This window comes from Mercenaria mercenaria, chromosome 13 (assembly GCF_021730395.1).
Source record: "Mercenaria mercenaria strain notata chromosome 13, MADL_Memer_1, whole genome shotgun sequence".
Lineage (NCBI taxonomy): Eukaryota > Metazoa > Mollusca > Bivalvia > Venerida > Veneridae > Mercenaria > Mercenaria mercenaria.
In genome coordinates this window covers 46,661,390-46,683,827 of record NC_069373.1, presented here as the reverse complement: position 1 = coordinate 46,683,827, position 22,438 = coordinate 46,661,390, and the positions used below count along the sequence as shown (strand labels likewise).

Here is a 22,438-nt window from a genome sequence, read left to right as displayed (position 1 = left end):
TTATACTGACACAAGCCTGACCAGTCATAGAACTATCCTCTTGAGTGCCAAGCGAGGAACCTACCAGTACTATTTTCATGTCTCTGGTATGATGCGGCCAGTGCGCGAACCCACAACCTCCCGCACTGGAGGCGAGCTCAGTATGTGTAATGGAAGCTCCATGGGTGGAGAATTTATTAATTCCCCCTTGAGCTGTTTGTAGCTCTATGTTCTTGTGTTCTCCACTTCCATGTTAGGAAGTTGTCAGTTTCTTGATTATGAGCTAGAACTTTATAAAACTTAAATATGCACAATAAAGATTGGTTAAAACCTGGGTATAAACAAATTTAATTTTCATAGAAAATATACTCGGTCTGGCACAACGAAAGTTTTTAATAATTACATTTTTGTGGCCGATCGAATGTTTTAATTCTACAAGGTTTACATTAATGCATTGGTTAAGGTTGTGCAACACATTTTTAGTCTGCATTCCTGTTTCATCGGTCATTTTGTTATTTTGCCTTAGGGTGCAATAAGTAAACATCGAACAGCTATTTGATGATGTAACTTTATGGTGACTTTGTCTTTTATTGCTGGCTGCTTTGTCATAATCTACTTCACAATACCTTTAAGTGCCCATAATATTGCAATAAAGCAATTTAAATTGTAACTTTTGCAATAAACAAGCTGACATTTTAAATTTTACTTAATTTTATTGCATTTCTTACCATTAAATAAATTTAGACCCTAAATTTTGGGTTGGGAATGGTTAAAATCTAACATGGCCTCATGTGGCTTGACCATTTGTGATTTCGTTGAAAATTTTGTTTATTATGAATTTTGATGTTCAATGACTTTCCCTGCTTAGACTTTGCTCACAGTTTTGCAGATTTTATTTATGTGCTGTAATTAAATTTTTATATAGTAATTTTTTTTTAACGTTCTTATTATTATAGGTCAACAACCACCAAGTATATATATTGTATACCAAGTTTTGCACATTAATTGTAGTGCAATTAACGAAATAGAAATAATTTACAACCATGAGAGGGGAATGAACTCTTAATGTGTCTAAATTTTGTATGTTATAAAATATATTTCGCAGTTAGTGCAATTGTCTAAGGGTTTTCCTGAAGACACTAGAGTGACATCAGTGTGTAGGAAGGAAGTCACTGATTGTCGCAATATACATGTATTGAAATATATATGATAATTGTACACAAAGTCATTATATGTCATTCGTTAATGTTGTGATATTGAACATCTGATAAGAATTAGAAAATTGTGAAGTTTTGTAAAAAGAATTTACCATTGGTTATGTTCTTTGAAGGAGTTGAAGAATTATAAATATTAAGTGGAAATATATTAAGTGAATATTATTGCTGTAACAGGATATGGTGTTTTCTATATAACAGGATAAGATTATATTTTGTTAACATGATACAAGTTTTCCTTTGGAGAAAAGTAAATAAAGAGTACCTGGATAAAGCGGGAAGTGTAAGAAAAATAACACTTGAGGAATTGGATGTTGAAGGCATTGCAGATTTGTTTCCCCTCATTAGACTGGGCTTATCAGCAGTTATAATGATTCATTTCACTTCCTGAATAGATAAAGTAGATTGAATGAAGAGATCGAATTGCAAAAAGATAAAAATCTGGACACTCATCAGATCTTGTTTGGTGGTTCAGGGTGATTTTGGACAATTTGAAACTAAAACTAGAGAAAATATCAGTGATATATGATCTACAGATAACTAAACAAGGGAGGAGTCAGCCTTGTTTAGTACATGATATTACTAATGCAAGAAGAGACAGGTTACTTAGTGTGGTTAACCAAATTGTATACAGTTTCATTATTGGACCCATAAAATATTTGAGATAAACCTTTCCTGAATTAGTGGAGAGTTGAAGCAGTTGTGTGGTTTTAGAAAGAAACAATGCACAGCTTGTCATAACAATGTAATAAAGTGTATCAGAAAAAGTTTGGTCTGGATCTGCTAAAACAGCGTTGATATTGATCTTTGACTAAAGATTTTAATTTCCGAGTCCGGGTATAGATGGCATGGGAGCAGTTGATGAAAGAAAACGAGAAGAAATTTGATATCAGATAGCCTATTTTGTTCCGTAAATTATTTCGCTTGATTATGTAATAATGAAGAGTTGATGATCTCATTAAAAAGACATTGTAATAAAGTAGAGACAAGTGTTAAAGGTCGGGGACATGAATGACCTAGACTTTGATGGGTCAGCCGAGGGGTGGAGATTACAAGACACTCATCATGCCACACACACACACTCTGATCCATGTATATACCAAAGGTGGGCAGCCGGTTTGAATATTTTTCTGATGAATATTTTATACTTTTCATCCATACTGTAAAAGTTTGCTTACATAAATGGGTTTGGATATGCGAGTTTAGTCTGAGGCAGATTAATATATGAGCCGTGCCATGGGAAAACCAACATAGTGGGTGTGCGACCAGCATGGATCCAGACCAGCCTGCGCATCCGCGCAGTCTGGTCAGGCTCCATGCTGTTCGCTTTTAAAGCCTATTGGAATTGGAGAAACTGTAAGCGAACAGCATGGATCCTGACCAGACTGCGCGGATGCGCAGGCTGGTCTGGATCCATGCTGGTCGCAAAGCCACTATGTTGGTTTTCCCATGGCACGGCTCATATATATAATTAATTGTGATTGTTTCTTAAGTGATCAGGTTGTCAGTTTTAAGTTGCAGTGAAGTTCACTCCATAATTGACTGACTGACTGCCACTACAATTAAATATGGGGTGGGGGTGGGGGGGAACCTGTCAGAAAACAGCAATTCAGAATAATCTTTTGAAAAAAAAGTACAGTGACTGAATTTAATTGGAGGTAATCCAGATTTAATTTACATTCCTGCCTTGGCCTTCTTGTAGATGTTATCCTGATTTCGGCTTGATCACCTTTCCAATTTCTCTGATTTTATTGCAGATTAATGGGGGGTGCTGATTTGTAATTTGATTTGCAATAAGAATGTCATTGTTTTGAGAAAATTTAGAGAGATTTAATGAGATTTGCTTCGAGATTGTGGAAAGCATGTGTTAGGGTAATCTTTAGCTAAACACTTGGAAATACTTGAACGTTTCTTCAGGAGTTGTACAAGCAAACACAAGGCTCTTCATATGGTTTAGACATCATTCAGCGGAGGGCTGTTTCTTTTTTTCATTTCTTTTTCTTTTCTTAGTCAGTTCATCTTTCTCGGAATATTTTGTTCAAATCGGAATATTTTGTTCTAATCGCAGGTAAATGTAGATATCATTTTGTATATCTTTTAAGTTGTTGGCCAGTTTTATTGCATGTTGTAATTAATTATTGTGTTAAGTGTAGGAATCTTGTAAAGTTAATTTTTCAAAGTGTGATGAAGTAAGATTACATTTCGTTACATGTTTGTGTACAGTTTTGCTGGGTAATACGTGCTTGCATATCCGTACATCATTTTAGGTTTTTAGTGAATTTTATCACACTTCAGTTGTTGCTATGGAAACTTTAAAATTAATTAATGTATATGGGGTTTTTGTTAAGCAACATGAAATTATTTAATTTTGTAGATACGTTAATAAATACTTGCAAAAAGCAACACTATTACACACATATACTATTCACTATTCCCCAATATGCCTTAATTCTAGCATGTTTTATTGTCATTTATTAACAAATAGTAAGTTTTGTCCAAAAAAAATAGAGAAAAAGAAGAAAGATTGAACGGCACCCAAAATTGCACAATTTGGAATCTAATAATTAAGTCCCCTCTCAGAGTTGTCTTTTACCTGAATCTTTTTGATAATTATCTGCTAATGTAGAGCACACTTTCTTTATAATTTACTACATTTACCCTTCTGGTATATTTCATTGTCATTTTGAATAATTAATGCGCTTTATCAAAAAAAGAGCAATTATTGGCCTTATTTGATTCAATGAGATAACAAATTTTCCCCCTCTGGACAAAATGTGGCTCATGAAATTGGTGAATTACCTGAAGCAATGTTTAGCGATAATTATGAGCCTCCTATTATAGCAAAGTATCAGTATCATATCTTGTATTTATATCTATTATGAAGTTTCAAAGGAAGTGTGTTATATGGCCCATTTAGATGGAAATCTCTTTTTCTTTTTACAGAAAATTATAATGGTATAATAATGGTGAGTAAAGTATAAGGAAATTGGTCTCAGTAGAATATACTGTTATCTAATGATTAAATCTCACAGACAGTAAACAAATGCACAAATGGCTGTTGGCAATATCTGCAGTTCAGTTAGATTTTAGTCTCATATATAGTGGAGGCTTTTTTTTTCTCTGTGACAGTTGATCAATATATTTGAAAGATTGACTTGCCAAAAAAATGAAAATTCAGTTAAGGAGTTACCAGTTGAAAATAGCAAAACAGTTATCAACATGGAAGACGGCGGACAATTCAGAAAGGTTGACTCATTTGTTATGTATATTTACCTTCTAATACAATTCTCAGTGCCTGGCCAAGCATTAGGGCTACCAGAGCCATTTGGTAATGACACGTCACGAGGGATTAAATCCCACACCTCCTGCACTTGGATACTGGACGTTGCCATTGATTTATTGAGGTGGTGAGCTAAGAAGAGAGAAAAGTTATAGAGGGGGATGAGTTATTAAGCGGCAGTCATCAAGTTGGATGTCATGAGTTTGTTCCATGCTTGAATTGACTCCGTGATGACTTGCGCTAAAGCGCTCGCCTTTGTGTCATTGTCAGTGTTGGTTAGTCCCACAATATCATCTTATTTCAGTTTAAACTTGCTGTGACGAGGTGCATAACACTATAGACTATTTGCAATATTTGTACTTTAACCTGAAGTCAGAAGGTAGAAAAGAAAGAGGGTTTGACATCATTCAAAAGACAGACAGACAGATAGGTTGTCAGTTACTTGATAGCTTTTTTTGATTAATAAACATGCTTATCTGCCCACCATTCAAACAACAGTAGTGTTACTTTTGTAATCTCTTTCCTGTTTAAGGATACCACTTCAGCTTTGGACCTTAGATTAGTGAATAATGATTTCTTTGTTACTGTTGCTGTGACTAATTCTCATATTGTCCAGAACATAAACAACACTGGACAACAGGAAGAAAACACTGTAGAAAATCTGCTACCAGTTTCTTGGACTGTTGTTTTGTTGTTTTTCCATTGCACATGCTGTAAGTAATGAAGCAGAATCTACATCTGTTTTTATCAATGGCATGCTATCAATGGCACGCGACTGTACTTGACCTGCTTATTGTAAAAATGAACTCTGTGCCTTGCACAGCTTCCCACTGCACTTAAGCTGTCAGGCAATATGGACAAAAATGAATGTGCACCCCACCCACCATTATATTTTCTGATGTAATATTTTAGGTTAGAATTTAACTGCAAAAAAAATCTTGCTTTTGCCAGTAAATACATATTCATCTTTCATAATGTGATTAGATTATTTCATATAGTCGTTGATCGAGCAGACACCACAAGAACAGCTGAAATGTGTTTGTTGTAAGCAGGTTTAAATACTCCAAAGAGGTGGGTGAGGCAGTGTGAATTGAGGGGTGCGGGAAGGTGATGTGAAGATATCTACCTTCCTTTTTTATAACAAGGGAAAGGGAGGTAATTATTTACTGTCCAGAAGTGTTTTTGTAGAGCTTATATGTGAAAATTACCAGAACTTCTGAAATTGTACAAAATTACTATGCAAGTACATCTTCCATATAAAAACAACAACCCTATATATGTTTTATTATCCTTGGCTTTGGGATTATGAAATTGACATCAGAATGATTAGTTCGTCATGGTTCATGCTTACAATGATTAAAATGTTCATGTTTTTGTGTCTTTTGTCTTGGAAGAATCTGTAATTGATTTAGCAGCTTTTTCTACAGTTTCAGGACAAGAAGGTGTTACGTAGGTCGGAAAGTAGGAAAATGTTACAACATTCTGACTCTGAAACGGCATGTTCCCATCTTCATAGTTATTTTTTTAAGACTAGAGAAAAATGTTGTAATAAGTAGGGGTACTGTCAGTTTTTAAAGTCATTTGGCATGCATATTCTTCTTAACTCGGGTCAGGCAGCACGTGCCTTTAGAAAATTTTTGTGTCGCAAGAGTGTTGAATACTTACCCGTCAGTAAATACAATATGCTAAGCTTGTGTTTTGTCATTGGAAGTGCTTAATTGTCATTTAAATATGGAATAATTCTTCCGTTTGATCAGACTGGATAAAATGACATTTCCTTTGCTTTGTATGTATAAATTATAATAATTTCGTCTCCTACTTTTCTTAATTGTTTGTTTTCTAAGATTCTTTAACATAATTTATTCATTATTGTTCTTCAGGGCGGAGAAATGTGGGAAGTCGGTTACTGTTGTGTAATATGCCAATAACATGCTTAATTTGCTTTGTTCAAGCCCTTTTGTTTAAACATGAAGTCTTTTTTCTTTATTCAGAATTGCAGTTCCTAAAAAGGAAAACTCTAGATTCCAAACCACATTTCTGATTAATTACCTTTTGCCTGTTGGCAGCAAGTGATTATGCCTTAAAAAGCAGCCAGTGCAGACCAAGTCTTTTTTCTTTATTCAGAATTGCAGTTCCTAAAACGGAAAAGTCTAGATTCCAAACCACATTTTTGATTAACCTTTAGCCTGTTGGCAGCAAGTGATTATGCCTTTGCAACCAGTGCAGACCAAGATCAGCCTGCTCGTCCTGTGCAGGCTGATCATGGTCTGCACTGTTCGCTATTAAGTCAGTAGATTTTCATTGAACACTCCTTTAAATAATAAGTGGTACTGCCAAAATTGAGTGATAGCTAGAGCAGTCCATTTTAGAAATTTAGCAGGTGAAAGTTTAAAGCAAACAACAACAACAACATTTTTCTTTTGATAGGTCTTTTGGCTAAGACAAGGAGACTGACATTAATTCAATCATCAGTACCAGATATGTTTGTCGGACTGTTACTGATCAGATTTTACATATTTTGGTGTTTTTCTTGTCATAAACACCAGATGCAAGATCAAAGGCTTTGAATTATGATAGTTGGCTTTTCCATGAGTTTCTTTTGTTCTGTGTGGGATCGACAATTAACAGGTAATTTAGAAAAACACTGGCTTCCAAATTGGCTTGCTGATGATGCTAAATGGATGGGTGATTATTGAGATGGTCAGTGTGACATTTGTTCCTGTGGTAGAGGCAGAGATTGAAGTATGGAACTGTTGGTGAAAAAAAAACCTTATGGAATAGAGAGCAAAAAAGAGGGAGTTTGAAGTAATTAATTAGGAAATTAAAAAAAAAATCATACTGGAAGTATTAAAAGTAAAGAAAAAATACAAAAATTCAATAAAGAAAAATCTAGGAGAAATAAAAAAAACAATCATCTTTTATTCAATTAAACTTAGACAAGTTGTAGTCTGTCAAGGCTTAGTCATTTAAAATAATTTGAAACATTCAAGGATATTATGAGTATTTTTAATGAACTACTTGAGATTTGGCATGGTATTCTGATTATTTTTTACCTCCTCACATTTGCGATAATTAATTATAATCAGTGGTTAAAAATTTGCATTATAATAATTTGAAAATTACAGGGTCATATTTCGGCAGTATATTCATCTTCAGAAAAGTTTGTTATGTCATTGGTTTGAATTAAGCCTTCAGTTTTTATGTACTAATACATGAAAGAACATCAAAAACGTTGGAAAAGAAAGTTAATAAATTTCTGTATTGTTGAAAGCACTTCAAGGCGTGTGAGAGCCACGTGCACAGCTTGCGTGTGCCCCATGCTTTAATAATCCAATGTCTTCTAATGATCGCAATAGAACAAGTCTCCCGGCGTGGAAGAATTAAGAAAAGCCAAAGCAATGTATGCCGAGTCAAATTATGTATATTTTAACAATTAGCCATAGGTACAAAACGTGGATTCCCTTTTCTTTGATCTTGTTTCATCATGTTAATAGTAAACATAAAATCTATTTTTCCTTTTAGCCAATATGTCGTAGAATCATTAGAAAGAGGTATGGGGTTTATGATCCCTCGTAATGTTCACATATGGTTAATGTTTTGCGAAAGATGCTCAGATTTAGAGCTTAGTTTTAATTAAAAATTACTCTGTTCTTCTACTATCCTGTTGTGAGGAGAATGCAACAGAGCAATTATTCGACAGACAAGAACCTGTACGCGCCCCGAAATGCTCGATGAAACCAGGGTAGTTCTTTAATGAGTACCTTGTTCATATGTTTCATGATTTTCGGTGGACCAAGTCATGTTTTCGATTATGAGATTATAATATGATAACAGTACTACTTAGCTGTGATACAAATTTTTATGTTGAAAAAAAGTTTTAACACATTGCAAGTTAAAATATTTTTAATAATTCAACGGGAAATAAGATGTGATCTGGTTGTTGGTGGTTTTTAATGGATATTTACCTGTTTATACAAAACACTCGAGTAATGTTCGTACCTGTAATTAAAAAGATCATTTTAGGAAATTATAAATAGTGAGAGTCGGATTTATAAAGTATGCGTCCAAGACGAAGACGGGCTAAGAAACCATGGCACTTTGATGATTACGATGAAAGTGATTACCGTTTAGAGAGTGACAGTGATTGGTCAAGTAGTTCAAGTAATAGAACTGTAGCTTTATGCAGTAATAACAGTAATAATAGTAACACAAGTGTGAACTTAGCTCTGTGTCCGAAGAATGCTGGATTGCAAATAAAAATAAGTGGTGATATTTCTATCTGTGTGCTTGGTGAAAATGGAACTCGGAGGGAAATATTTAGGTTGGTCATTTCTTTGAACTGATTATTTCTTGTTGAATTTTTTTTTCATGTTTGAGAGTTTTATTGGTAGTTTACATTTTAGTGTTTTAAATTTTGTATTAGAAGTGGTTAAACTTTTCTTTCCAGGAATAAACAAATTTAATGTCGTTTCAACAATTTGACGAAAATCATGTTTCATTTTCATTTTCTGTAGGTGCTTGATTTTCGTTCTCTGTTTGAAGGCGTTTACAAGGATGATGTATCATATTGTTTGAGTGGGATCACAAGTGGTTTTACAACAAGTGTTTCAATGTTGAGTGTGATTGTTTCTAAGAGAATGTCAATGTCGTATTTCCGTTTCTCCTATCCTTTTTAGCCATTCTCTTCCTATTTTGCTATGGTAAACTAATGCCTCTTACGGCATAATAAACAAAACGAAATGTTAAGTGCACATGTCTTATTTATGACAAGCTTCCTTTATTATGAAAACTAAAGTACTCAAAACTTAAGTATAGTAATGACATATTTGTTCGGAATTTATTTTACTCCTAAGCTGATGTCAGGCACGTAATATAACATTTAGTATAAGAATATTGTAATTTGAACTACTAGTATTGGTTCTATGCACAGGATTTTTGAGGAATCTATGTAAAGACGAGTTTATTATATTTTCAGTGTTACTAGTGCCCGTGCCAGTGACGAGCTGTTGCGACAGAAGGCAAGATCTCGGTCTGTAGGAGGTGCTGCTGCAAAAGAGTCTTCCACAAGGCCAGTTAAAGTTGCAACACAACATTCAGTGGGCAACTCAAGTGTACGTCGTCAACGGTCACTGAGACGGACAGAGGATGAGTTGATCAAACGATCGCGGGCACAATCTGTGAATTATGAATTGTCACAGGATTTACAAGATAAACAAGTTGAGATGCTAGAAAGGCGATACGGTGGCTCAGTAAAATCCCGCCGTGCCGCTAAAACTATACAACGTGCCTATAGGCAATATTGTATGAATAAAAATTTCCAGAAGTTAAGAAATTCCGTTGCAGAGCGAAGATTATCAAAATTAGGGAGGAGTAATACAGTGTGGTCTGATAGAATAGCTACTGATGCTCAATTCACAATGGGCGCAACTGTGATCGAAAATGGGGATTTAACAAATAAACATCACTCTGACTTATATGGTAATGATTCCAGAAAAAGGTTCACTGATGCAGATCCTCATCGTATGAAGCAACAAATGAGTTTTGATCAAGGTTATAATAAATTTGATATGCAAAAATTGCGCACGTCAAGACGTGATCGCAAGTTGGAGAGATGTCGGGAAATAGACGTTACTGATAATGGGCACCCGATGAAAGATGGCAGACGTAAAACGGAAGAAAATAACAATAGAAATTCATGCCCAGAAATGAATGATAGCAGTGCTAGTGACTCTCCACAAGTGACGCCGTACGAAAGTGCAGTAGATATACATAGTTTAGATTTTGAAACATTAGTAGAAAGTAAAGGGTCTGATATTTTAACAGACAGTTTTCAAAGTGATGCTAGTCAAGATATAAACGTCACATTGTTAGGTATGCACAAAGCGTCTGGGACATCCTTGGCATCGAGCAATATAAGTGCAGATACGCTAGGCAGTAATCGTAGTATTAATTCATCGTATGAAAACTTTAGAACTGTGTCAGAATCTAGTGATAGTGCTTCAATAACTAGTAGTCAAAATGACATGAGTAAAGATGTTTCACCAGATCGAACGCGATCACGGGAACAAAAACATATGCAAGAACAAACTGTAAAATATTTAATGAATAGCTCAGAAGTTAAGTACAGATCACGGAAAGATTCCGGGCAGGCTCAGAATATAAATGACGCTAAACGACCACCGGTTCCAAGTCGTGCGCCAGAAGCTTCCCCTATATGGAAACGTAAAAACGGCAATTTAAATGGTTCAACTGGTTCTGTTGGAAAATTAGATGTAAAACGAATGAGTAATATATCAGAAACTAGCGAACCGGACAGTGAGAACCAGTATTCTAGTTCACCAAGTTCAGAAAATGTTAGTGCAGAAAACATTAGTATAGTTGGTGACAGTTTAAGTTATCAGAGACGAATACGTTTGAGTGTAACACCTGATCATCCACATGTCGGACCAAAAACAGCAGACAAACAACGCAAACGTGTATACAGAATTGGATTAAATTTATTCAATAAGTAAGTTTTTAGATCTATGTATAAAACATTTATTCTCTTGCAGCTTTTTCCAACATTAATTGATTCAAAGCACAGCAGAAGGATATTAATGTGTGGCATACACTACACAGGAATTAGAATTTCAAACTAAACTGCAAATTGGTCCACCATGTAGCAGAGTGTCAGAAATGTAACTGATTCACCAAGGACATGTTGTCGGGTTGAATAGGGTTAAAATCATCAGAGGAGTAAATTTTTGTGCACTATGTTCTGTGTGTAGTGGCAAAATATATATTTTAGTACCATTATACCTTGAAACATTTAGAGGCCAGTCTGGTTAACAGTCAACTCAGAAATCCAGTCTCAGATATTGAAACCAGACAATAATTACCTGTCTACCAGTCCATAAATACCTTAACCCACAGGAAGATCGTTAGATCATTGTTTCATAATTTTCCATATAATCTAATAACAGTTCTATACCCAGTACAAACCTATAGCCTGTTATTGTCACGGAGCCATAAAGACAGACTTCCCTTGAATGTTCCACTGGTTGGCAATTTTCTGGAACTTTTTATGTAATTATCATTTACAAAATGCATTTAATGCTAGATAATGGTAAAAACGTGCACAATAATGATACTTGAAGCATTACCTTGCTCCTGGCTGCTTCACATCATGTGAAGATCCACCTTTACACCTGGTTAGTACACCTTTAGAAATTCTAAGAATTGTTTTTTATAGGAATATAACAGAACTTGCCATAATTTTATTAAGTGAAGAAAGTGATGTTTTTTCTGTAATGAAAATTTCATGAAGATCTGCGTAAATAGGCAAGATTTAGTCATGCACTGTAGCCAGATGTGCTGTTTGCATGTGGTCCTATATTTCACAATGCCTAGTCAGATTTTGTACTGTTCTTTGATAGAAACACTAGGGATGGAATCTTGAAATTTGAAGCTTGGTGAATGTTGCAGGTACATGGTACAACTTTATTTCTTTGTCAAACCCTTGTCAGGAATAATTGTTTAGAAAAATAAGCATTTAGGTCTAACCCCTACCTGAAAAATAGATGCTGTTAAAAAGCAACTTGTTGGCAAATTCTTATACAATTTCAAAGGTTTGTTCTCATGTGCACCTGATAACCTAAGATTTCTTTTTTTCGCTCCCTGGTTTGTTACCCCCTCCATAATGCAGGCAAACACCATTTCATTAAGGATAATATTATGACTCCAGTTTAATGTCTGACAATGTTTTTTAATAACTATATAATTATATAATATCCATGCTGTTCGCTAACGGTTTCTCTAATTGCTATAGGCTTTGAAAGTGAACAGCATGGATCCTGACCAGACTGCGCGGATGCGCAGGGTGGTCTGGATCCATGCTGGTCGCAAAGCCACTATGTTGGTTTTCTCATGTCGTGGCTCATATCATGAGCTTTCTATTTTTGTTATGCAAAGATGATATATGTGGGTGCAAAGTCTATTAAGCACTGGCTGATTCATCCACAGGAAATCCTCTTTGATATAAAATAATATAAAATCTTCTTTGATGGCTTCTTGTCAAAATAAATGTTTTAATTAGAAATTATTAAGGGAGGCTGGTTGTGTTGTTTATACCTTTAATGACGATGGCAGACAGAAAAATGTTCGCTTCATTTCCAGAAAAAAAGGTACCAAATAATTTATGTTACTAATCATATTGCATTAATAAGAAAAAAAAACCACCAAAATTTTCTAGTCTTGACTTTCAAAAAGGTTATGGTGAATACTGGCAATTTGTAATAACATCTAGTTTGAAAGGTATAAAATTAGTCTTGTAATAGAGTCAGAACCAACCTCCTGAAAAGGACCATTATTAAATTGAGAATTAAGTTTTTTACTGGATTTACCTTTAAAAGTGCAGTGTTATGAAATGACAACCACACCACATTTCATTTAGAGCTAAAACTTAAAAAAAAAGAAACATTTTAAGTCGGTATGAACACAAACTTACTGGCGGCATCGTTAGATTTGTCACCAGATGATACTGATGATGTCTACTGAGTATATATGGTGCCATATTGGAGTGATGCTGTAACTACTGTGACACCGAGTCACTGATTTGGGTTAGTGCCACTTGACACTGTTCCTTTGATTGCCTTACGAATGTGCCATATGATACTAATCTTAATTCCCATGTAAGCGTGGAAACTTACAATTTGGAGCCGCAGCGAAAATGGCAGAGTAGGGAAGGTTCAAGACTATCGTTCCAAAGGTCACTAATTCCATCTCCAGTTATGGTAAAATTGTTACGAGGGTTATTATGTCTCTGTCACAGATGTGGGAAAGTAGGGAAAACACGTTAATGGTGATGTGAAAACCAGATATTTTGAACATCAGAAACTGTTAACCTTTAGTCTGCTAAATTTCTAAAATAGACTGGTCCATCGTTCAATTTGGGCAATACCATTTATTATTCGAAGAGGTATTCGCAGAAAATATCTTAACAGTGCAGACCATGATCAGCCTGCACATCCATGCAGGCAGATCTTGGTCTACACTGGTCGCAGAGGCAGAATCACTTGCTGCCAGCAGGCTAAAGGTTAATCAAAAATGTGGTTTCAAAGAAAACATAAACCCAATCTGAAATATGGTAACAACTTGAATACAGTGCATGGCTGATTTCTACTACTTTTCTCCCAACTTTGTTGCCTCAGTCAAACTGACAGCAGCAAAGAAAAAGTCATTTTGATAGGGACAACAGAACAACATGATGAAATGGACAGAAATCCACAATAAAAAAGAAAGACTTCATTGCTTTAACTTCATGTGATTGTCTTTGGTATTTCATCACGAGTGTCTTTGATATTTCATCACGAGGCATTAAAACTTTTAGGACATCAAAAGTGCTTGACAATAATCAATACAAACAGGATACAGCCGTTACATACTTGTATAAATGTTTCTTCACTTGTAGTGCCTACTTCCCCTCATCATATTATTGTTTTGTAGGAAGGAAGAAATTTGTCACCTTAGGACCTTTAATTGTCTCTTTGTAAAGTAGTCAGTCCTCCTTTAAAACAAAGGAAAACATTAACCATGTGGTTAGAGACTGCTAAATCTGTAGCAACAAAGGAAAATAGCATCTTGTGGTCATAGAACTTTAAAAAAATCTGCACCCTAATAATAAAAGGAAACCAGTTACCATTTGGTCAGAGACTACTAAATCTCTAGCACAATAACTAAGGTAATCATTTGGCTAGAGACTGCTAAATCTTCAGCAGCATTATAGGTACGAGTGTAGTTCGTTTCTTTTAGGAAATTCAGTTGGATCTATTTCATTACAAAATTTAATGATACATCATCTTTCAACATCATACAATGAGTTTATGCCATTAATGCAGAGGTCTCAGTCCACTTTTACTACAAAACTTTAAAAGTTTAAGAAATATTTCGTTATTATTTTCCAGAAAACCAGAAAAAGGTCTCAGTTTTCTGTGTGAGCATGGTTTCATCAACGAGTCGCCAGAGACTGTGGCACGATTCTTGATCACACGGAAAGGTCTCAGTAAGCAGATGATTGGCGAGTATTTGGGCAACCTTCAGAACCCCTTTAACATGGATGTGCTATGGTAAGTGAAATAAAAGTTAAAACATCATGCATGCAAGAAGCTTTTGGCATCGACTGCATATATTAAAATGTAATACTATCATGCCATTTATATTCTTTTGAGACAAATTTTCACGGATTCCATGGATATGGCAGTCCAAGAAAATAAATCTAAGGGAACAGAATGTATTCGTATTCTTACATCCAATTAAAACAGGTTTATAAGGTTCATAAATTCATTTCCACAGTAATTCAAAGTTTTGGATGAAACAACCAAATTTCATGATAAACAAATGCAAATTGCTTAAATTTGTTATAACAGTATTTATACTAGAATCATTATTTTGAGAACTGAAACACAATAAACTAATACATTGCATTGGTTGAACCTTGCTAACAAGCACAGTGAGTGATGTCTAAAAAAGTCGTTATTATCAGACTTGAAGATAGGGAAATCCATTAGCAGTGTTCGGAGAAAGGTGTTGTGAACGGCTATTTTAAGAAAATGATTATTGATTTTGACTGTCTTTAACATTTAGATTTGTGGAAGCCATTCTTTTAACACAGTGTGAACAATGGGTGCTCCGCAGCGGAGGTTAATGGGATTCATACATTTTGCATTACGTCTTTAATAAGTGCAGCTTTTAAAAACATTAATTTATGAAGATACCATATATATATCTTGTGAAAACATTATTCCAGTTGACGAATACTTAATATATTTGCATGTCGTGAAATTTGCTTATCAAAATTTGTTTGTTTTTCAATGAATACTTGTTTTTTGAATGTCTTTAGGGACAACATGGCTGTCTGGGTTTAGAAAATTTTAAGCACATTGTGATGGGAAAATGCCAGTTATTTCAGACATTTCTATGAATATAGATTTGCTGGAAGAGATAAATAGCTTAATATCTGTCATACAGAAATTACCAGCGAGTGAGGAAAAAGGCATTGTAATCTTACATCATGTTCTGCATAAAAAACCAGCACTAGCATTTACATAATAGTGGAAATGGACAATGTCAGGCACAAAATTTTTTAAACATTTAAGTACGAAATCAGCAAATTTCTTAATATGACAGCCATTTATTTGTAAAGATAGAGATTTAAAGGTCATAATTATAGAGCATTGAACAAATGTCAGAAAACTGTACATGGTCACACTATAGTTAATCTAAACTCTTGACAATTCATAGACTTGAGAAATTTATTAAATAAGGATAGGAAATAAGTGTCAAAGATATACAAGTTTACTACTGTCATACTAAGAGTTCCGAAAGATATTTTTTTTTTGTTTTCAAGGACACTAAGGAATGAGGGACACTATAATGAACTTAGTGATCTAGTTTTAAAGGGAACCTTTAAGAGGTGTCAAAGGTGTCCAGATTTCAGAAGTATCCAGATTTTTTTTGACAATTTAAAGCAAGATAATTATGTTGGTAAAATACATGCTTAATAGCCTGAATGGAATTGCAAGGGTTTGAAGTAAGTCTAAAAGGTCAAGCAAGTTCCAAAGGAGTCCCAGGGGCTGTAAGAGAAAGGTGATGAAACCAATGACTTACAGAATTCGATGGATTCAATTTAAAAGATTACTGACTGACCTTGGTGCATTGAGTTGTTACAGACATGGGTGGCCTTAATGGTTTATACATAAGTATTTCTCACTTGTATATATATCACTTCTCATACCTTTCAACACTTTCAAATGAATTTGCTCTTCCTAACCGACATTGTTCAAGTACACACTTGCTGTAACCAATAAATACTTTTGGCCCAAAAGATGAAAGCATTTTGCATTCTTTTGTCTACTTTGATGGCCTTTGGCTTTTAATGTTTATCATGACTTTCATTGGACTACAGATTCTTGATCCTTTGACATGGCTTGATTCCAAGTTTTATAGTTACATGCTTTATTGGTAAGGGAGATTTAATAACACTTTGTTCTAAAAGAGGTCTGCTAGGCCTGTCCAATTAATAGATTTTCTTGGTATTTATAATGATCAAACAATTTTGTAAAGTTCACACAATTATCTCCAGACCTTTGATTTAGGTCAGTTAGAACATTTTCTGAGGAGTATGGTTTTGTCTGATGTCCACCAATCAAAGCAGGAATCTTTTTTGGCTTGAGAAACATGTGTATTTTCAGTAATTCCTTAGCTCCTTTGATATAAGCAAGGAAATTGTGTATCAGAAATGATCTAGTAAGTTATTTGCAAATGTTAGCCCTTATCATGCTGGACACGATTGATTCTGCCTTTGCTACCAGTGTAGATCATGATCAGCCTGCGCATCCGTGCAGTCTGATCATGATCTGTAGTGTTCGCCGTTCAGTCATTATCTTTTTGGTAAGCACCCCTTTTGACATTTAATGGTACTGTCCAAATTGAAATATGGACCAGTTCATTATAGAAATTCAGCAGGGTAAGGGTTAGGTTTGTGTCCAGCTCATTTAGTCTGGTAAACAGACATAAAGTCAAGGTAACTCCAGTTGACTCGAGAAGTTGTCAGTTCTCAGGAAAACTAGGCTAGTTTGACAGCTGTCTGGTAGGTTTTGCTAGGCTAGTTTGACAGCTGTTGGGTAGGTTTTGCCCACACAAATATTTGCCAGGGTGAAAATTGTTTTTTATTAGATGAATTCAGTGACCATAGACTGTAAAAAACTAAAAGCACTGATAATTACAAATGAATCTCATAGGGTCTAAATAATACTTCTTGACAGTATCCTACCACAGTTTGCTATTCAGATGTCCAGGAATTAATTAAGTTTTGACGGGTAACAGAAGTCTAAAGTGTTAAATAAGCAGTGAACGTCTGCTGTGGACAGTCTGCTAGAGAATTCATCTCAATTATTCAGAATTTATTTTGACCAGCAAGGGAATAAATAATCTCAAGCTGACTGGACAAGTGCTGGGAATGTAATGAGTCAGACTGTGGGGAGAATGGTTCTGTGGAGACTAATCCATTATTGGAAACAATTGAAGCTCAATCAGAAAATCCATTTTGTCTGACCACTGTGTCCTACTATGCTTCTAATGGTTTCATTGTGAGTTTGTGTCCTGTATATTGTTGCAAGCAGATATTATTTTGTCCATTGAGTTTGTTATAAATTAAATTGTAGATGCTTTGTTGCATAAATGTTAAAAAAGACTCAGATATTTTAACTTGTTTTAAATTATACATAAACACATATATTAGCTACATGTGTCAAACCATTTCCTATGAATTATAAAGTTTATTTGGCATATCTGCCAAAAACAATATGGTACAATATGCATTGAAAAAATAACGGAGCTTTAAGTTTGCTAAATTGACTTGGTGAACAATTTTTGACAACAATATTCATGACTGAGACTTTTATCAGCATGTGCATTGGGGTTATTTCTATCTCATTCCCCTATTAGTTTGTCAGTGTGTGGTCAGTACATTTCAGCATTCATGTCACTTTTGACCTTTGCTTGATCACCCAATTATCCACCTGTACATAGTAAGAAATCATCAACAAACAATTTAGCCATGCTGGTTTTACTTTCAGTCTTTGATGTTCCTTCCCTTTGAAGTGGTAACCCCTCTGTGTGTTTTATTATTAATCATGATATCCTCGGTGTGCCTTCCCAGGTTTCAGGGCCTTCTTGTATTTGTTTCTTTACCTTTAGATTATTTTTGCACTTTTTTCTGGTATTTGTTCATGTAATACACTTGTTTTCATAGGATTTGATATGGATTTGCTGCCAGTTATGAAATGTATAAGTCAGTCACCAGGGTTCTGCTTGATTCTTTGATGTTTTAGCTGATGTACTTGATCATAATTTTACTAAGCATTGCCAGAATTCATTCTCAGCATGGTTAAGTTCAGTTGCTATTCTGGAATAATATCCTTGTTAAGTGACTTACTCTATTAGGGTATTAGCAGTATTATCTGTATAATTCATGAGGCAGACATTTATTATGGAACTTTTACATTGATTGATGTCATAACTCTCTGAGAGACATTTGCAATTTATGCTGCTTGATTAGAATGCTTGGTTCTTTGATCAGGAATTGTTCTGTTTTATTGCACTTAAAATTGCTTGTGTTCTATAACCTCTTGATAAGTAGCATAGGTGTGTTTGTTGTCAAAATCTGCCCTGACCCAGCCCCTTATTTCCTTTTAAACCTCAGTAGAATGCATCATAGAAGTCTGCTGGTAATCCTTATCTTTGGCATTTTATGTTCATTGATTAGCTTAGAAAACAGAAGGTCTCTCAGTAGGTTGCAAGTTTTATCTATTGGCAACTAGATTGTGCTTAAGTATTTGGTCTCTGGTCCAAGAGATTGTGCTTCTTGACAAAATTGACTGTGTCGGAAATAGTCTGCCAAGCACTTTTGATTCAGATTGTTATAGCAGTTTTGGAAAAATTTTAAGTCAGTACTAGGCTACTAGCAGGTACAGATTCCAGTCAACTCTTTTCCATTACAGAACTGAAACCCCTGTCAAATAAACATACCCATTAATTAAAACATTATTAACATTATCAACATACTAACTTTGAATGGCTTTGATAGCTTAAAATTATGAGATGTGTGTTTCTTGCAATGACAAAAAATCATGTTATTGTCTTTTACACTTAGGCTCATGTCAAACCTAGTGGATTACATGCTGTTCACAGTGCATTCTGGGTAATAACTGTAATTGCTTACTATGCCCTCCCACCTTAATAGCACTTTACTTATAATGCCGTAAAAGTCCATTACTGTAGCATTCTGCAGGTGCATCATGTTAGATAACTCAGTAACAGAATCAAATGCTTTTTTCAGATCAATAAAAAATACATAAGTTTTCGCGTGAGAAATTGTGAAGAACACTTTCCCATCTTAAATTGTTATCCTGCCAGTATATAATGGAACTATATTAATTACCTTTAAAACAGCTAAATAGATGTACAGAATGCAAGATCACTCAAAATGAAGAGTCTTTTGATGGAGGTTAGAACAGTCACTTGTTCTACCTGTAAATTACCTGGATGAAAGGGAAGGGCGATTAGTTCTCTATCATACATAATTGATAAAATAGAGTGGAGGTGGGAAAACATTAATGCCAAAGTGTTGTGAAAATACAAGTCAGTTTCAAAGAGATATTTTGAATAGTTTGCACATCTTGTTTCAGACAGCTAATGGTTATTAACTAGTAAGCTTATAATGTTATTTATACAAAAAGGTCTGTCACAAGAGAATTAATTTATTTATTTTGTTGGGTTTTACATCGCACCGACACATTATAGGTCTTATGGCAACTTTTCAGCTTTTATGGTGGAGGAAGACCCCAGGTGTCCCTCCGTGCATCATTTCATCACGAGCAGGCACCTGGGTAGAACCACCGACCTTTCGTAAGCCAGCTGGACGGCTTCCTCACATGAAGAATTCAACGCCCAGAGTGAGGCTCAAACCCACATTGATGAGGGACAAGTGATTTAAAAGCAGCCATAACCACTTGGCCAGGGAGGCCCCTTGTCACAAGAGAAAGTCCATGGAATATTAATTAAGTGCTAAAATTAACACTCCAATTTCTAATGGAATTTGAAAATGCCCAGAACAGTGCTTGAATTTATATGACTTGTCCTCTGGTCTGAACAGCTCTTTTGCTCAGTTGTGCGAAATATGACTAAAGGAAATTCTGCGGCATTATGATTAGGAGCGTACATTGCAGCAATAGATGAGGTGTGATGCTAATAACATTTTATTAAATGTTATTGTGCTGGCAAAATCAGCGTCTTTGACAAGGACATAATTTTAGCGGAAATTCTCATAAAGAATTTTGTCTGGGAGGTATGATTCATACATCTTACTGAGGGATGCTATTGATTTTAGAATGCGCTATTTTCCAGGAAATCCACCTCTCTAGTAACTTATTACAGATATTTATTAATCAAAAAACATGTATCCTTTGCCAAGAAATTCTTGAAGGATAATAGTTTATAATTATTTTATGAAGACAGATTTCACTTAAATTTGTAGCTGGTTAGTGGGTAAATGTTATGATGGGTTGGCAATTATCAAGTGTTCTCAAACAATTTGTTGCAAGTTCTTTACCTCATTACAAAATAGATACTGAGAGTACTGAGATAGGTTACTGTTTTAACATTACAGAAAAAAAGGAAGTTTTGGTGTTCCTGTTGGTTCAGGGCAATGTTAGCTATGATCCTAGGGTGATTTCACCTATTGAGAGGCAATTTTACCTTATGGATAACATGAGTATGGGGTCAACCCTGAAATGTACGTCTCAGAAACTCTTTGTCCAAAAGTTTCTAGGAGCCTCTGTGACGGAATGGTTAAGTTTGATCACTTAAAAGTCACTTGCCCAGCACCCAGTGCTCATTCCTGAAATAATTTATGTAGGGGCACCTGGGGTCTTTTTCCACCATCAAAAATTTGTAAGTCACCATACCACGTTGTTTCTTGTGTCAGTGTGATGATAAACATCCAACAACAACAAAAAGTTGAAAAAATGGTACTATTCTATTGTAAAATTCTTGCATGTGATTTATTTGTTTGATATTTTCTGATTTCAGTTACTTCTCAGAGGAGATAGATCTATCAGGACTGCAGGTTGACATGGCACTCAGGAAATTCCAGTCTTACTTCAGAATGCCCGTAAGTAGTTTGATAAAACTTGAAGAAATTTTTTAAAAATGTACAATATATCAGATAAGGTCAGTTAAAAGAAAGCTTGAAGCTTGTGTTAAATAACTGGAAGGTTCCTTCCTGAAAATTACATTACTTGTGTCATATGAGGCCCTATACTGGTGTCACAAGCTGTATTTGAACCTTTGGCCTGTGTGCAAGGATTTGTGCTGTTTAGATGAATCTATTTTGAAAATTCTTACTCAGTTTCCACGCATTTGAATTCTATGAATTATAGGCAGATTTTCAATACTTTTTTATAGCAAGAAAAGTATTTTATGTTTCCGTTGTTTCCAAAATTTTTGAAAAATATAGATTAATAAAAAAAATGATTTCCAATACTTTTCCCAGCACTTTGTTCCGGGGAAAGCAAACTTTTTAGGCTATAAATAGTTTCTCATTTTTTTGCGATCTGTAAAAATATCTTTTAACAAAATAAAGATGTATGAATGTGCAATAAAAGTTGATGCAACATATGTTACATGATTTCAGGGTGAAGCACAGAAGATTGAGAGATTGATGGAGGTACGTAAATTTGCGCATTTCTTTCAAAACTGGTCTATATAGTTCTGTTTATGGTTCCCAATATACGTTTTTCTGGCGTCAAATCGTAGATATATTGTCTGTTTATCAGTCTGCGCCTACACGATGTCTACGTAGTATTTATGTAGAGGAAAATTTTGAAAGTGTCATCACTGCAGGGGTCAAATCATTTTTGAATTTTATGATTCACAGCAGTTCTTAAATCAGTTGAAATGATCAAGCTTTCACTTCAGTGAGATTGTATTTTATGTTCTATTTATATCCAACAGAATTGTAACAGGGATTACCTATGAAATATATAAACATTTTGCTGAATATAGAAAGAAAAAAATGTTGAAGTAACACATTTTTGGAAAATAATCGAATTCCTTTGAAAAGATTGCCACCCTATAACTGGATGCATGAATTAATTTTGACATTCATTTGTCCTCTAGGGTATTATATTTATTCCACTAAATACTAGTGTATGTGGTGTTTCATGAATTAAAGGCTTGTTTACATCAAGAATTGTACTTAAAAAGTACATGTGGTTTTTACAGCTCAACTGGTATACATATTTTTGTCAAATTTTCATCTTATTATTAAATATTATGTAGGGGAAGAAAAACCTCAAATTTATTACGCTATAATAACATTTTGGTATAGATGTGGTTTTTCTGTTATATATGATACATAGTATGTCAG

General features: G+C 34.7%; 1 protein-coding gene across 13 annotated transcripts in view; it reads left to right on the top strand.

Annotated features, from left to right (window-relative positions):
• LOC123530238 (IQ motif and SEC7 domain-containing protein 1-like) overlaps positions 1–22,438 on the top strand; it is a 155,349-nt gene that overhangs the window by 119,295 nt on the left and 13,616 nt on the right. For 9 of the 13 annotated variants that reach the window (XM_045310994.2, XM_045311001.2, XM_045311002.2 and 6 more), the window contains exons 2-5: positions 9,449–10,981; positions 14,415–14,576; positions 21,100–21,181; positions 21,704–21,736. In XM_045310994.2, the coding sequence (XP_045166929.1) occupies positions 9,449–10,981; positions 14,415–14,576; positions 21,100–21,181; positions 21,704–21,736 (1,810 nt within the window). Of the gene's footprint in view, positions 1–1,208; positions 2,299–3,125; positions 3,262–8,516; positions 8,795–9,448; positions 10,982–14,414; positions 14,577–21,099; positions 21,182–21,703; positions 21,737–22,438 lie in introns of those variants that run through there. The other 4 variants (XM_053521722.1, XM_053521724.1, XM_045310995.2 and 1 more) reach the window with 3 other exon arrangements.